At 39.6% G+C, this 18,242-nt stretch overlaps 1 protein-coding gene across 1 annotated transcript in view; it reads right to left on the bottom strand.

The window, feature by feature from the left end:
* The window catches only part of LOC128526361 (zinc finger protein 729-like), a 36,544-nt gene extending 18,302 nt beyond the window's left edge, over positions 1–18,242 (bottom strand). The window contains exons 1-4 of the mRNA XM_053498152.1: positions 18,082–18,242; positions 12,244–12,398; positions 10,433–11,476; positions 1,406–2,492 (exon numbers count right to left, since the gene is read on the bottom strand). Coding sequence (XP_053354127.1) covers positions 1,406–2,492; positions 10,433–11,476; positions 12,244–12,316 — 2,204 coding nt within the window. The 5' untranslated portion in view covers positions 12,317–12,398; positions 18,082–18,242. The remainder of the gene's footprint in view (positions 1–1,405; positions 2,493–10,432; positions 11,477–12,243; positions 12,399–18,081) is intronic.

The raw sequence follows: 18,242 nt of genomic DNA, 5'->3' as shown, positions 1-18,242 counted from the left end.
TGGGCGTATCAAGTTTCTGCGTATCATACCTGACATACCCGAGTTCCAAAAACATGGACAGAACATCTGGTTCTGTATTTATAGCCGTACCATGGGGTAAACAACCAGTGGTGGGTGAAGTACACAAATACTGTAGTGGATTCCCCAGGTAAAATATCATTTAAGTAAAAGTAGAAGTCATCTATTTACATTTCTACTTGAGTAAAAGTACAAAATACTCACTTTTAAATTTACTTAAATTGAGCTTGTAGTAGCTTACCATAGCCTAAAGGAATCTCTCTCTGCTTTCAGACTATCAAAGTGCCATTTCTTTTCCACACCCTGAAGGCCAACACCGAGAGCCTGAGGAGGAGCTTCTTCTCGCAAGATATTGGGCTCTCAACCTGAACACGACATTAGGTTAAACTGCTCAGAGTTGCTTCATTCCCTTCCCACCTGTGCGATGGAGCACATTACATTACTCACCACATTACGCATGACTCATAGGTTGCTGGGTCTTGTTTACACATAAAATGAGCACTAACTTTGCACACTAAAAAATGGACAAACCTTTTCACTTATACTGCTGCTTTTAGACCCTCTTAAATGTTCTATATTTATATTTCACAATCCACAATGATTTATAGTTATATTTCTATTTTTATTGTAACTGTAAATCTGTAAAGTTGCAGATTTAAAATTTTACATTCTTTTCTTAATGCAATTTTTCTGTTCTCTTATTGCAGAAAATTCGTTCTATATTCTTATTTTACCAATTTTTTTTCTTTTTGGGTCATAAACAGTCATACAAGCATTTTACTAAATATCATATTGTGTATGATTGTGTACATGACATAAAATAAGAATTCTGATTTTAAAAACCTGGTACACACATGTTTCTCAGAGCAAATGCAAATTACGAATAATCGTTGTTGGTCTTTCGGCTGCTCCCGGTAAGGCATTGTAAGTCCGCATTACAACTTGGCACAGGTTTTACACCGGATGCCCTTCCTGACGCAACCCTTCCATTTTATCCGAGCTTGGGATCGGCACTGCATACAGTGGCTGGGGTTTGGGCACTGGCTGGGAATCGAACCCGGTTATGTAACGTGATGACATGCAGAAATGTAGTGAAGTAAAAAGTACAGATGTGTTGTAGAATGTAGTGGATTACAAGTAAAAAGTATACAATAATATTCCAGTCCAGGAAAGTACTGATACATAAAAACTGGACTTAAGTACAGTAAAGATGTAAATATACCTAATTACCTTTTACCTCTTTAAATAACAAACATAAAATAGATTTTTCCTTATTGAATTTTAACCCTACAACGTGTGTGACTTGACATGCATTAGTACGGTGTAAAATTCCACAGGGTTGACCACTGCTGCACTTTGGAGATTTTACCGTAAACAGTACTATGACCTCTCTACAGTGTGAACGCACTGGTGTCTTACAAGTTCACCGCTGTCAGCAAAACTCCTCCCACACTCCGTACAATAACAGGATTTCTCTCTAGTGTGAATGCGTTGGTGTACTTTGAGCGTGTCCTGTCGATTAAAAGTCTTTCCGCACTCCGTACACTGATACGGTCTCTCTCCTGTGTGAATTCGCTGATGTTTTCGGAAGTGACTTTGCTGACTAAAACTCTTGCCACACTTTGAGCACTGATACGGCTTCTCTCCCGTGTGAACTCTCTGGTGTCTAATGAGACCACTACTCTCAGTAAAACTCTTCCAACACTGTGAGCAGTGATACGGCTTCTCGCCTGTATGAATCCTCTGGTGTTTTCTGAAATCACGACTGTCTGTAAAACCCTTCCCGCAGTGTGAGCACAGAAACGGCTTCTCTCCTGTGTGAACCCACTGGTGTTGCTGGAGACTATCCCTCTGGGAAAAACTCTTTCCACACTGTGAGCACTGAAACGGCTTCTCTCCGGTGTGAACGCGCTGGTGTTTAATAAGGTGACCTCTCTGAGGAAAACTCTTCCCACAGTCTGAGCACCGATGCGGCCTTTCTCCTGTGTGAATTCGCTGGTGTCTTCTAAGTTCACTACTCCAAGTAAAACTCCTCCCACAGTCGGGGCAGTAATACGGTTTCTCACCAGTGTGAATGCGCTGGTGCATTTGGAGTGTGTCATTACGGTTAAAAGTCTTCCCACATTCTGAACAATGATACGGTTTTTCACCTGTGTGCCTGTACTGGTGCTTCCGGAAGTGACACCTTTGGCTAAAACTCCTGCCACACTCTGAGCACTGATATGGCTTCTCCCCTGTGTGAACACGCTGATGTCTCTGCAGAGCGTACCTCTGTGCAAAACCCATGCCACACTCTAAGCACTGATGTGACTTCTCACCTGTGTGAACAAGCTGGTGATTTTTAAGAATAAACCTTTGGCTAAAACTCTTCCCGCACTCTGAGCAACGATGAGGCTTCTCTTTGGAATGAGCGTGCTGGTGTTTTTTAAGGTGTGGTAATTTACTGAAACTCTTCCCACAAAGTGGACACTGATGTAATTGTTCTTGCACGTGCCTGTCACAGGTGTTAGTGTGCAAAGGACCAGATACACTGTGGTTGTTGCTGGAGCTCTCTGTGGGATCCGCAATTTCTAATTCTGATTTTATCATAGCAGGAACTCCTGTGGAGGGAAATATGAAAGTCAATATGAAAGAAAACAGAGTACAACCATTTTAAACATTAATTAAAAAATAAGTTTCAAATAAGTAAATAAATAAATAATATCTGGAAGTTGAGTCATGTCACTTGAACTTCCTTCTTGTTCAGTAGACATGTTTCAGTACGCATCTACGTAGCTTCTTCAGTCAAAGTTAAGTTGGAATGTTCCAAAAATACCTCACCTAGCTGACTGATAATATTTTTTTTTTAAATATTTTTATATATTTATTATATTCTTGTAAAAAATATAAACTTTGGCTTTTATTAAAATAATAATAATAATAATTCAAATTTGACTAAATGCACAGCCCTAATAAGGCACATCATCATATTGCGTCTCAGACTAGTTTACAAGAAGAATGTGCAATAATGTGTTCAAATTATAATAAGTGTCATATTTGAAAAAAAGAAATAAGTAAAATTTGAATTTAAAACAACTTTAAACATGTTAATTTTACGAGTCCGTTGCATAGTCTAATCTAATCCACATTCTACTGACTTGACCACGTATGAACTACTGTGCAATTAGTCAAATTTGAATTATTATTATAATTTTTTTTATAAAAGCCAAAGTTTATGTTTTTTACAAAAGCATGAGTGGTTTATTATTATTATTATTATTATTATTAATATAAAGTCTGTTTTTTTCCTAAACTTTAGTGCCTACGCTGCCTCAGAGAACTCTTCCTTTCCACCTTCACCAGCGGCTTCCTCTAAATCTACATTCAGATTTTTGGAAAGCTGCATTGTGACCAGGTCTGTTGTTAAAATCATTACACACATATTTATTTTAAATAACTGATGAAAACCTACCAGACTGTGAGCAGTAGTGAAAGTTGTCAGTGCTGGAAGAACCAGGTGATGGAGTACTGGAGATCTCTGCAGGCTCCAGACCCTCCCAGTCAGCCAGTGGAGGCTCCATCACACTGGATCTCCTGAGGTTCCTGCAGAGATTCATTTAAAGCGTGTGAAGATGAGTGTAAGAGTCAGAGAGCCTGACTCAGCAATCAGCAAGACTCACTGCCGAACATCTTCTTCTAGTTCTGTGAAAGTGTGGCAGAAAGTCATCTGTATGTTCACAGCGCCATCTACTGGAGTACTAAACTAATTACACACTATTCATTATATACTATACATTAAATCAAACTACGTTTTTGAAATTCTAAAAACTTTGAATGCTTTAAAGACTCACTGTTCTTATTTTAGATTTAACATTTATACATCTTTACTTCATTTCTTTGACAGAAGCTCCAGGAGGAACATTAATCATTTTATTGCATAGCTGATGCTTAACATAAACTTAATATACACACGCACACACTCTCTCTCTTCTCTCTAAAGACACAGCTGAGACATGAGCTGCTTTTTTGTCCCATTACCTTCAACAGGAGTGACAATTACAATGTCAACCTAATCAATGCAAGATATTAATCACAAGGCTATACACGCAAAGCTCACAAGCCAGCATAAACACACCTCTGAATATGCACTAGTCTGTGCTTGAAGAAACAATGCAAGCTACACACACACACACACACACACACACAGACACACAGGTTTGTGCAAAATTCAGCCTCAGATAAAAAAAAAAAACTATCTGCTGCTGCCTGTTAACACCTTGACAAATAAATCAAGTGTTCTGCCCCAAAGACCCAATATTATATTCATGAGCATCACAAAGAGATAACTAGAACAAGTCAATATTTGTGAACAAATCACCTGCTGCATTAGAGTCATAACAGGTAACAGAGGGCAAGTGTCACACACTTACCATTAGACATCTTATAAATCATTGAGTCTGGTTAAAGGCCACATATCTTATTCAGATACACAGAGAAAGGTTTGGGCACAGAGAAGGTGTCACTTTGTGACATTTCATACTTAAAAAAAATCCAGTATTGTTCTAGAAAGAAAAAAAAACTAAACAAAAACACAAACACATTTAATTAGAATGTACATGTGTTTGGTTGTTTATCTACATTCTAGAACACCCTATGGAATAAGACATATGACATTGGGTAACTAAACAGCAACAGCAGTCAGTTGTTATTTTAAGACACGAAGGTCAGGTGTTCTGGAACAGTTCTTATTGTTAAGTGCATTTGTAATGCAAATGAAAAATGTAATGTAAAACCCATCAAACTCCATGATGAAACTGTCTCTCATAAAGAACTTCCCAGGAAAACAAGACCAAGACTGAGCTCTGCTGCAGAGGAGAAGTTTATTTAGAGTCACCAGCCTCAGAAATCACCAATTAACAACCAGCACCTCAGATTAGAGCCGTTATGAAGTTTATAGAGCAGAAGTAGCAGATATACATCTTAATATTTACATTAAGGCATTTGGCAAACGCTCTTATCCAGAGCGACTTACATTTTTATCTCATTACACATCTGAGCAGTTGAGGGTTAAGGGCCTTGCTCAAGGGCCCAACAGTGGCAACATGGTGGTTGTGGGGTTTGAACCTGGGTATCCCCGATATCAACTGTGATAAGTTGATAATAATAATCAAATTATTGCATATTTTGAATATATTTTAAATACCCGAGATGTATAACAAGCTGTTTTGTGAGAATAATCCACTTCAGGGGGTTTCATGGTTGAACATCAGGTGGTGGATTATTTCTGGATAATTCCACAGTCTGTTGCGTGTTATTCCTTGCTTATCAGTGTTACATGGGGGCCATAAAAAAATAAAGGAATTAAGGGATGGAAAGACCTAGATTAAGTTCACTTTGTATATAATTTTCTTTCTTATTTGATTAGGCCAAAAATATGCTGTTGGGAAAGATGGTAAAGAACAGTTCCCTGAGACAGCATAAGCACTAAGGCTTAAGAGAAACCAGACTTAATAATAATAATAATAATAATAATAATAATAAATTAGATCCTCTCCTCAGTTCCTAGTGACTGTAAATCCAAGAGGAAATTCCAAACGGATCTCAGCATGCCTGTCAGGCATCTCATCCTGAATGGCAGCTCATCAGCTGAAGCTCAATCTGAGTAAAACCGAACTGCTGTTCATCCCTGGTGATGGGACAACAATCAGATCACTCCTTCAGCCACTGCCCGCAAGCTTGGGGTAAATCTGGACAATCATCTGTTATTTCCCCCACACATCCCTAACCTTATTCGCTTCTGTTGATTTCTTCTTTAAAACATCAGAAGAATCCTCCAATTTCTTTCTTCAGGCGCTTGGTTCAGTCCCTTGTTATAATCACTTTTTTAGGTGTTGGAATGAACTTCCTCTAGAGGTCCTTACAGCTGAGTCTATGCCAATCTTTAAATGACGACTCAAGGTGTATTCTGTTTCTTCTTCTGTTTCAACGATGACTCAAGGTGTATCCTGTTTCTTTAGTTGAAAAAATATATATTCATTAATTAAAAAGAAAGATCCCCCTCCCAACTGTGTTTTACTGATGGCACTTAGTTAGTAACCTAGTAACCCAGTGTGAGTATATATTCAACAACAGAAACTTCACTTCCTTGCTCTTTTTGTAAGTCGCTCTGGATAAAAGCATATGCCAAATGCCCACATGTAAATGTATATGTAGAAAATAAATAAACCATTAATGTTTAAAAGTTTTTAATAATCACTTTTTTTGCACTGTACCATTTACTGTAATTCACACAGTGAACTATTTTTCCTGAAGTTGATGTGCTGGATTTAGAAAAATGGTCAAGCATATGGATTTGAGTGACTTTGACTGGGTCAGCAAGTGAATGCTAGAGCAGTGGTTCTCAAACTTTCAAGCCAGCAACCCCTAATTAAAGATTGAAAAGATCTCGTGACCCCCACTATCATAAACAAGCAATAAACATAACAAGCTGTTCACAGTATTTTGACTACATTTACTATACATCAAAATAATTTTGGCTTACCTTTTAATGGGAAGGGTGTACTTGTTTTTTTTTTTTTGTTGTTGTTTTTTTGCTTGCTGAGCAATCATGTGTTTTGCCGGGCTTCATACTTTCATGAGCAAGCACTTCTGAACAGATTACACATTGAGGGAAATCTACATTGTCAACAGTAGAGCAAGTGAATCCATACTTTATGAAGTATTTTTAGATTTGCGAATAACAAATTTATCCATCTCGGCAGTTGCGGTTTTCACGTGCAGTTCTGCGCTGTAGCAATAACTAGTGAGCCAGTCGCTGCACAGTGACGTCATATCTTTGAGTCGCAAATTTATTTATTTTTTAAAACTCAGTTTAAACACACACTCAATCAGTAATATCTTTACAAATCAAAAAATATTTATTTAAAAAATAAAAAAGTGTGGACTGGATCAGAATAACTCCCAAACTGCAGCTCTTGTGGGATGTTCCTGGCCTGCAGTGGTCAGGACATGCCAAAAGTGAACCAAGGAAGGAAACCAGTGAACTGGCGACAGGGTCATGGCTAACAGATGTACAAGGGAAGCAAGGGAAGCAAGGGCTGGCCCGTGTAGTCTGACCCAATAGAAGAGCTAGTGCAACTCAAAAGAAAAAGGAAAAGTTAATGCTAGTGTCAACAGAAAGGTGTCAGAACACACAGTGCATCACTGTTATCTCATTATTGAGTACTCAATACAGTGGAACCTTGGATTACGAGTAACGCGGTTTACGAGTATTCCGCAAGACGAGCAAAGATTTTTAATAAAAATTTGTCTTTAAAAATGAGCATTGTCTTGGTTTATGAGCACCAAGTATCATGTTTCACGCATGCGCTTCTTGTTTTGACGCCAAGCGTCACGTGATCACAACTAAGCCAACGATTTTTCTCTCTCTTGCGCTGCGGAAACGTCTCCCCTGTTGGGTCTTAGTGCTCGTCTCTTACTGGTATAATCAACATCTGTACACGCGTGTACTGTTTACTATAACACTGTGACCTCGTGTGTGTGTAAAACATATTTTATTGTGTGTTCAGAAGCGCGTGTGTACAGCGTGTGTACTGTTTCTTATAACGTGTGTTCGCGCGAGTAAGGCAAAAGAAATTCTCGAAACAGAGGTTAAAAATCAATTTTCTTCCTCATCGTGGTGTGTGCGCGCACGAGTGCATTTTGACACTGTAACGGCTGTGTGTGTGTGTGTGTATGTGTGCTGGATCATTTGTTTGTTTGTTTTACTTTACAGCAGTGATTCTGTTAGTTTGCACTCACACAAGTATCTTTAGTGATGTTTACTGCTAATTTCAGATAAAACAGTGTAGCGGGAGAGAGACGTTGATTTATGACCGCTGTTTACGGAGGTGTAAACAGTGGTGCAGTGCGGGAGATGCATTGTGGGTAATGCAATCCGGTGTGTATAAACGTGAATGCGAGATATAAGCTAGAATATAGAGCGTATGTTTTTTTTCTTCAGTGTTTTTTTTAGTTGGATTTAAGTGCAGGGTCCACGCAAAAGTTTGTACTATAACCGGACAATGCAGAAAATAAAAGAACAGGCATCGACCAGTTTGTCCATCTCATCATTACACGAGCATAAATTAACGAGCTGTTACGATGTTGTCAAGAGCAACATAAAAAAAAGCGGAGAAGCTTTAATAATTTAGAGGAGAACAACAGTCTTTCCGTTAATGTGTGTGTGTGTGTGTTCAAACGAGAGAAGAAAGTTTTAATGTGTAAGATGAGGAAAGGGCGACAGGAGGGGCTGAAAACAAGAATCTACACTTACTCTAGCCTCTCTCACACACACACACACACACACACACACACAGCGCCTGCATGCACAAAGAGAAACTTATCTGGCTTATTTGCCAGGATTTATTTTTTACTTTTTTGAAAGCTAAAGTGCAGGTTAATTTGTTTTATTTTTACTCAATATTTTGTATTCATTATTTTTATGTATTTATTTTTTTGGGGCTGTAGAATGAATAATTTAAGTTTCCATAATTTCTTATGGGAAAATTAAATTTGGTTTACGAGTGTTTTGAAATACGAGCCCACTTCCGGAACAAATTATGCTCGTAATCCGAGGATCCATTGTATTTTAAAAAATTCTAATTTTATTTGTCACATACACAGTCATACACAGTACGATATGCAGTGAAGTGCTTTCACGATTGCCAGTGACCTTAAAAAAATAATAAAAGCTTATACATAAGAAATTAATATGAATAAAAGAAATACGTTATAAATAAAATCAACTAGTAAAATATACTGTAATAAAAGAAATACGTTAAAAATAAGATTTACTAGTGAAATGTACTGTACAAAGTAAAATATACTTTACAAATAAGAACAGAATATTAATATAAGAACAAAATATCAATGTAACAAATATAGAAATACAGAAAAGAAAAATAGAAATAGAAATTTGTTAAAAACAGAAATTAAGAATTTTTGAAATGGCTGGGGTGTGCAAAAATGCATAAAAAGTGACTTTGTAAAGTGTCTTATTTAAAGTGATTTGTGCAGTGGATGAAAATATAAATATGTAGTGCAAGTGTGCATGAATGTGTCCAAAGTGGCCATGAATGCCCAGTCATTGTTGAATGTTACAAAAAGATGGTATTAGTCCTGTGTTGTGTCGTAGTTGAGAGACCTTATCTATCGCCTGCGGGAAGAAGCTCCTCCTCAGTCTCTCTGTGTCAGCCTTCAGGAAGCGGAATCGCTTCCCAGACCGCCACAGAGAGAACAGTCCATTGTTGGGATGGCTGAGGTCCTTCACGATCTTCCTGGCCTTGGTCCAGCACCGCTTGCTGTAGATCAAGTGCAGGTCAGGGAGCTCGGTGCAGATGATGCACTTTAGCTGACTGCACCACCCTCTGTAGAGCTCGTCTGTCCTGCATGGTGCTGTTTCCAAACCAGATTGTGATGTTTCCCGTCAGGATGCTCTCTATGGTGCAGGAGTAGAAATTCCTGAGCACCTTGGAGGGCAGTCTAAAGTCTCTCAAGCGTCTTAGGTGGAAGAGATGCTGCCGGGCCTTTTTCACCACGGTGTTGATGTGACAGAACCATGACAGGACTCATCGTTGTTCGTGATCAGGCCCACCACGACAGTGTCGTCAGCAAACTTGATGACGGCGGTGGGGTTGGTAGTGGCCACACAGTCATAGGTGTACAAAGAGTACAGCAGGGGGCTCAGAACACAACCCTGGGGGGCTCCAGTCCTGAGAGGGATGGAGGCTGACATATCCGCCTCCTTACTGCCTATGGTCTGTAGATATAGATCAATGAAGTTTAATAAATATACTGGAATATATTTGGAAAATTTTATTCATCCAAATTACATTATAAGATACATTTCAGATATCCTTTTTACATTGTACATATTATATGGTGTTATGACATACTTTGATTAATTTGATTTTATGGTGGAAAAACATATTACTCATAATTATTCCACAAATTATTTTTAATAAAGTTGTTATTAACAATTAAATTGTTAGCTTTTTGATCATACCTTTCACATTGGAAAATACAAGAGGTATAATCTTAATGACATTGTCTATTTTTCATATATTATAATTACACATGCAATTATAGATAAAAAAGGGAGTGAGAGACATTTCTGATTTCATGTTCCTGTAAATACTAAGGAAAATACAAAACTTTCCAGCTGCAAAATGAAGTGCATTCACTGTAAAAGTGGTCCAGAGTAAGCAGTTTCTGAAAGAGAGTGCAGCATGTCCTTTTTTTTGTTAAGTTTGTGTTGCTGGACAAGTCATGTCCTAAAACTCCTGACACAAATATAGTTCCTCTCCAATCTTTTTAAAAGTGCTGCTAATGTTTGACATTTACGGTATAAATTATTATTCTTTTTTAAATCCTCACATAAACAGTCAAAGCACTGATTCGGTGTCTCTCGTATGAACGCGCTGATGTTTTACGAGGTTACTGCTCACTGTAAAACTCTTCCCACACAGTGTGCACTGATACGGCTTCTCTCCTGTGTGAATGCGATGGTGTTTCACGAGGTTACTGCTTACGGTGAAACTCTTCCCACACAGCGAGCACTGATACGGTTTCTCTCCTGTATGAATGCGCTGGTGTTGTTGCAGCGTCCCCCGCTGGTTAAAACTCTTCCCGCAGCGCGAGCACTGATACGGCTTCTCTCCTGTATGAATGCGCTGGTGTTTCACAAGATTCCCGCTGTCAGTAAAACCCTTTCCGCATTGCGAGCACTGATATGGCTTCTCTCCCGTGTGGACGCGGTGGTGTTTAACGAGGCTACTGTGTTCAGTAAAACGCTTGCCGCACTGCGAGCACTGAAATGGCTTCTCTCCCGTGTGAATACGCTGGTGTTGCTGGAGGTGACACAAGTAAGCAAAGCTGCAGCCACATAAGGAACAGTGATACGGCTTTGTGTGAACAAGCTGGTGCTTTTTGAGCATAATCTTTTGACTGAAATTTTTCCCACACTCTGAGCAGTGATGGAGCTTTTCTTCTTTGTGAGTCCACTGATGCTGTTGGAGATTGCTCCTTTGTGTAAAACTCTTCCCGCACTGTAAGCACTGATATGGCTTCTGTCCCGTGTGAATCCGATGGTGTTGTTTGAGACTACTGTTTTTAATAAAGCTCTTGCCGCACTCTGGACACTGATACGGCTTCTCTCCGGTGTGAATGCGCTGGTGGTCTTGAAGACTACCCCTTTGGTTAAAACTCTTCCCACACTCTGTGCACTGATACGGCTTATTTCTTGTGTGGATCTGCTGGTGTTTTTTAAGATTATTTAAGTCAGTAAAAATTTCCCCACAGTGTGGATACTGATTCATTTGGTCTTGCACTTGTCCTTCAAAAGCGTTGATTTCACATGAAATGGGGTGACTACTGGAGCTCTCTGTGGGGTCTAGAACTTCAAATTTAATCTCATCTGATGTCATCATAGTTGCAACTCCTGTAGAGAAATATATATATATAGATAGATAGATAGATCGATAGACCGATAGATATAGATATATGAAGAAAAACAGACTATAGGAACATAGGACATCAATCATTAGCAATAAAAAATAAAAATCAGTGGTTCTGATCTCTATTTCTAGGGGAACACTGCCCTGCACAGGTTAGTGATTTCCCTGCTCTATCACACAAGCCAATTAATAAAAGACTGTTAATTGGTTGATTCGTTAAATTGGATGAGCTGGAAACCACTGCATTAAATCCTTTAAAACATAAAAAATTATAACTTGGATAAGTGGTTAAACAAAATTCAGAGCTAGGCAAAACGCTTTTCTATAAGGACAAAATTATAATATCAAGCACACAATTTTCCATGATATTGTTGCATCGCAGTCTATACCCGAGACTTAAAGAAACCATTCTGAAAACATGTTTGGCATCAAGAATGACTTTACAACTAATTATACAACAGTTCTAACCAATCTGATTGGACAAGAGACATTACATGAGTGGTAATAATGAACGGAAACAGCATGACCAAGAGTGTGATACTACTTAAATATAATTACTGCGTGCACCATCCTTTTGCCAACCTGTACTTCCCCTGGTTTGCTCTTTATTTTTTAACTACATAAACCTACAAATTAAACCAGTAGTGGTGAAGAGCAATTTGGCCGAATAATGAATTCAAAGGTTTCCAGATTGTAAGCAGTGTCAAATGTTTTTGCCGTCAGCTGTGAGAGGTGTTGGTATGGAAAGTACCTGATGATATTGGGTGAGTACTGGAGATCTCTGTGGGTTCTACATGCTCACGGTTAATCTCGTGTGAATTCATCCTTGTTGGATTTCTTGATGTCCTTGTGGCAGTATATTTATAATATGTAAGAAACAGGACAGCACAAGGAAAGCGCTCATATCTGGAACCAAAAGAAGTAAAAATGGTCAACAATGGTCCACCAAATAAACTGTACACTTTAACCGCATACCCTGAAATACAGCTTATGGAACATATGCATCAAAATACAACTTAGCACCTTGTGTTATCTAACATTTAAAGAAAATTATTTTGAACCTCCTTGTCAAGTAATGTGATTTGTTTAGTCATGTGACCAAATAAAATGAAGTCTATTGAGCTCTTTCTTATTATTGTAATGTACTACGATTTGAGCCAGTAAACAACAAGAAGAAGAAAAAACAGGACAAGAAAGAAAGTATTTGATGGGTTTCTTAAGGGCAACGGTACTAGAAAAGAGGATTCAAACTGAAAGAAAGATAAGAGAGATCAAGACCAGTAGGTGGCGGTAATGAAGCATAGTGGATGCCAACCAGCTGGCAAACACCAAGAAGACAAGTCATTACTATCATCATCATCATCATCATCATTATTATTATTATTATTATTATTACTGACGAGTTAGTAAACACCCCCAGTTTCTCTCCCCAAGGACAAACTGCACCATCTTGGAAATGGATTCATGCTAGTGTTCATTTCGTCAACGAAATTAATGACGAAAAATATTCGCTGCCGACATTTTCCCTGTGAATAAGTCGAGATGACGAGACGAGACGAGACGTCACTGATATCAGTGAACAGTAACAGTGACTAAATAAGCATGCAACATCGTTGACGGAAAAGGACTAAAATGTGGTTTAAAAATAAAATCTAATAAACCTTCTGTCTTTATTTTCGTCACAATCCGCTGCGAAACGGTGTTCATTTATTACGGCGCGAGCCGTAGTGTCTAAATGAAAAGGCGCGGCGGCTTTTCTTTGAAGATAGCGATGATGTAATGGGGGCCGTCCGCGGGAGGGGGCTCACGGTAACACCTGTTCACTCAGTCATCTTTAACACTTCGTCATCACAGCAGTTTTACTCGGGCCAAAGAAAAGAGACGATATTTGGGTCCATTTGTATGAGGGGCTCAATACGGATTAAATCAAACTTCACTCAAACACACACAAACTGTGTGCACGGAGAGGTTTCGTGCGCGCGCACTTACTACGTAGTTGTTTAAGCAGATCGAGCAGTTAGTGATATGTGTGTGTGCCCGTGTTTCATCTGTGTGTGTGTGTGTGTGTGTGCATGAGTGAAGTTTGATTAAAGCCGTATAGGCGCCTCATACATTTTCTGAATCTTGAACTGGAGAAAAAAAAGGCGATGTGTCGTAATATCGGAGGGGAAACAGTGGGGCACACAATCGCTGGGGAAAATACCACAAACCTGAAGAGACGCATATAAGGCATATTACAGCCTCTCTGTGGTAATCATGATAACATAATCATGTTGTGATGTATTTTATTTCGTAGTTAAACCGTTGCCAAACACATTAATCCAATATGTTAGCAAATGATTGTGACCCAGAGGAGGTACAGCAGTCCAAGTTTGTAAATTTATTAACTAGATTGGCTAAAACTAGATGAAATTAGATGACAAAATTAACACTAATCCATGCCGACCAACCCAGCTATTGTTGTTCTAAGGCAAGCAAGGGTTGGTTATACAATAACATAGCAAACACATATTCTCCCTGTTAATGAGCTAGTATTGTAGAGCAAGATGCAAGTGTTTTTATAGAGAGAACTTATTTGGACAAATGTCATGTACAGAATAACTGCAATATCTGATCATAAATCACTACATTTTAATAGTTTTGCTTGGGATTACAAACTAGGATCGGAAAAAGTAACACCTAAAACAATAATATCTAACAAAACCTTTCAAAACACACTGAAAACAGTCACAGAAATCTGTTAAACTTGAACTCATTTAACGAGTCTGAAAAATACGGCAAATTAACTGATGACATTTTGGAACTGATCCAAACATCGCCAAGGTCACACCAAGGAAAAGTTGTACAAGATAGTTTAATGTTCAATATAAAAAAAATAAACCAGAGAAATATTAAGTATTTAGAAGAAAAATAATCAGTAACATATGGACTACACCTCTTAGTGAAGGCATCGCATCAACGCCTTCCACCAAGATCTTAAAATATTACTGCTTTGTAACCATTTTAGTATTTACAGTCGTGTTACATCACATCATCCATAATTATAGATGCAGTACAACATTTTGACTGATAAAAACAATGAGTCGGTTTTAAAGCTATATTTATTTAGAATGTAAACTAAAATACCTTAACCTTCAACCCAAAACATCTGAAAATGAATGGAATATGCATTAATATAATTACAATTAAAGTAAATTTGCAGTTAACTAATATATTCATACAGCTTAATATAATATGTATCCTAATGTTAGCTATCTTGACATCATTCAGCTGGATATTTTAAAAGAACAGTGAATAAACACTGAGGTTGAAGTGTTTCCCCTGCGGAAAAATCTGTGGTAAAAATAAATGTAGTAATTAGTATGGTCAGGGTTTCATATTTAACAGGTAGTGTGTGTACAGTAACTGATCTAAAGTCATAAAGCTGTGCTACAGTACAAAGAGAAGAGAAGAGAAGAGAAGAGAGGAGAAGTGGGACACTGAGTACAGAGAGTGAGGCCATGTTCAAGTTACGTCATTCCATAAATTGGAAACCAGCTGGTAGTGGAAACTTTAGGAGAGTTTTCTGCTTGTGGACAGAATGACAAGCTGCACGAACTCCCCAACGCATCATTTAATGCAAAGTTTATGTATAATGATGTAAATCGTACTTATCAAACAAGCAATAATTATTTACACAGTGGGTAACGTTACACACTGACTGTCAGTCCAAATCTGACCAAATCAGTCCCGATTGTATATCTAGTGCCCTACAGGTGTGTGGTAAACAGCACTATGTTCTAGTTCCCTACAGAGTGTGTGAGGTAAACAGCACTATGTTCTAGTGCCCTACAGAGTGTGTGAGGTAAACAGCACTATGTTCTAGTGCCCTACAGAGTGTGTGAGGTAAACAGAGTGGGTGTGAGGTAAACAGCACTATGTTCTAGTGCCCTACAGAGTGTGTGAGGTAAACAGCACTATGTTCTAGTGCCCTACAGAGTGTGTGTGTTAAACAGCACTATGTTCTAGTGCCCTACAGAGTGTGTGAGGTAAACAGCACTATGTTCTAGTGCCCTACAGAGTGTGTGTGAGGTAAACAGCACTATGTTCTAGTGCCCTACAGAGTGTGTGTGAGGTAAACAGCACTATGTTCTAGTGCCCTACAGAGTGTGTGAGGTAAACAGCACTGTTCTAGTGCCCTACAGAGTGTGTGTGAGGTAAACAGCACTATGTTCTAGTGCCCTACAGAGTGTGTGAGGTAAACAGCACTATGTTCTAGTGCCCTACAGAGTGTGTGTGAGGTAAACAGCACTATGTTCTAGTGCCCTACAGAGTGTGTAAGGTAAACAGCACTATGTTCTAGTGCCCTACAGAGTATGTGTGAGGTAAACAGCACTATGTTCTAGTGCCCTACAGAGTGTGTGTGAGGTAAACAGCACTATGTTCTAGTGCCCTACAGAGTGTGTGTGAGGTAAACAGCACTATGTTCTACTGCCCTACAGAGTGTGTGAGGTAAACAGCACTATGTTCTAGTGCCCTACAGAGTGTGTGTGAGGTAAACAGCACTATGTTCTACTGCCCTACAGAGTGTGTGAGGTAAACAGCACTATGTTCTAGTGCCCTACAGAGTGTGTGAGGTAAGCAGCACTATGCTCTAGTGCCCTACAGAGTGTGTGTGAGGTAAACAGCACTATGTTCTAGTGCCCTACAGAGTGTGTGTGTTAAACAGCACTATGTTCTAGTGCCCTACAGAGTGTGTGAGGTTAACAGCACTATGTTCTAGTGCCCTACAGAGTATGTGTGAGGTAAACAGCACTATGTTCTAGTGCCCTACAGAGTATGTGTGAGGTAAACAGCACTATGTTCTAGTGCCCTACAGAGTGTGTGTGAGGTAAACAGCACTATGTTCTAGTGCCCTACAGAGTGTGTGTGAGGTAAACAGCACTATGTTCTACTGCCCTACAGAGTGTGTGAGGTAAACAGCACTATGTTCTAGTGCCCTACAGAGTGTGTGTGAGGTAAGCAGCACTATGCTCTAGTGCCCTACAGAGTGTGTGTGAGGTAAACAGCACTATGTTCTAGTGCCCTACAGAGTATGTGTGAGGTAAACAGCACTATGTTCTAGTGCCCTACAGTGTGTGTGAGGTAAACAGCACTATGTTCTAGTGCCCTACAGAGTGTGTGTGAGGTAAACAGCACTATGTTCTAGTGCCCTACAGAGTATGTGTGAGGTAAACAGCACTATGTTCTAGTGCCCTACAGTGTGTGTGAGGTAAACAGCACTATGTTCAAGTGCCCTACAGAGTGTGTGTGAGGTAAACAGCACTATGTTCTAGTGCCCTACAGAGTGTGTGAGGTAAACAGCACTATGTTCTAGTGTCCTACAGAGTGTGTGAGGTAAACAGCACTATATTCTAGTGCCCTACAGTGTGTGTGAGGTAAACAGCACTATGTTCTAGTGCCCTACAGAGTGTGTGTGAGGTAAACAGCACTATGTTCTAGTGCCCTACAGAGTGTGTGAGTTAAACAGCACTATTTTCTAGTGCCCTACAGAGTGTGTGAGGTGAACAGCACTATTTTCTAGTGCCCTACAGAGTGTGTGAGGTGAACAGCATTATGTTCTAGTGCCCTACAGAGTGTGTGAGGTGAACAGCACTATGCTCTAGTGCCCTACAGAGTGTGTGTGAGGTAAACAGCACTATGTTCTAGTGCCCTACAGAGTATGTGTGAGGTAAACAGCACTATGTTCTAGTGCCCTACAGTGTGTGTGAGGTAAACAGCACTATGTTCTAGTGCCCTACAGAGTGTGTGTGAGGTAAACAGCACTATGTTCTAGTGCCCTACAGAGTATGTGTGAGGTAAACAGCACTATGTTCTAGTGCCCTACAGTGTGTGTGAGGTAAACAGCACTATGTTCAAGTGCCCTACAGAGTGTGTGTGAGGTAAACAGCACTATGTTCTAGTGCCCTACAGAGTGTGTGAGGTAAACAGCACTATGTTCTAGTGTCCTACAGAGTGTGTGAGGTAAACAGCACTATATTCTAGTGCCCTACAGTGTGTGTGAGGTAAACAGCACTATGTTCTAGTGCCCTACAGAGTGTGTGAGGTAAACAGCACTATGTTCTAGTGCCCTACAGAGTGTGTGAGTTAAACAGCACTATTTTCTAGTGCCCTACAGAGTGTGTGAGGTGAACAGCACTATTTTCTAGTGCCCTACAGAGTGTGTGAGGTGAACAGCATTATGTTCTAGTGCCCTACAGAGTGTGTGAGGTAAACAGCACTATGTTCTAGTGCCCTACAGAGTGTGTGAGGGAAACAGCACTATGTTCTAGTGCCCTACGGAGTGTGTGAGGTAAACAGCACTATGTTCTAGTGCCCTACAGAGTGTGTGAGGGAAACAGCACTATGTTCTAGTGCCCTACAGAGTGTGTGAGGTAAACAGCACTATGTTCTAGTGTCCTACAGAGTGTGTGAGGTAAACAGCACTATGTTCTAGTGCCCTACAGAGTGTGTGAGGTAAACAGCACTATGTTCCAGCCTGTGTAGCGCACTAGCATAGGAAGTAGAAGCCCATTTAGGACTGAGCCACTGTTAGCCGAGTGTAACTTACCTTGAGCTTTACAGCAGAACGCAGTTAACCAACTCAAATACACCCACAACGGATCAGATGGAACTGTGGGGGTAAAACCCTGTCAGAAATATTGGAATGTAAAGATGATTAGTAGAGTCGGAGAGCTCAGCTCATCAATCAGCAACACTGCAGCACGGCTT

Source organism: Clarias gariepinus, chromosome 6, assembly GCF_024256425.1.
Source record: "Clarias gariepinus isolate MV-2021 ecotype Netherlands chromosome 6, CGAR_prim_01v2, whole genome shotgun sequence".
Classification (NCBI taxonomy): Eukaryota; Metazoa; Chordata; class Actinopteri; order Siluriformes; family Clariidae; genus Clarias; species Clarias gariepinus.
Note: the sequence above shows the minus strand (reverse complement) of the source record. Positions and strands in the feature narration are given on the sequence as shown.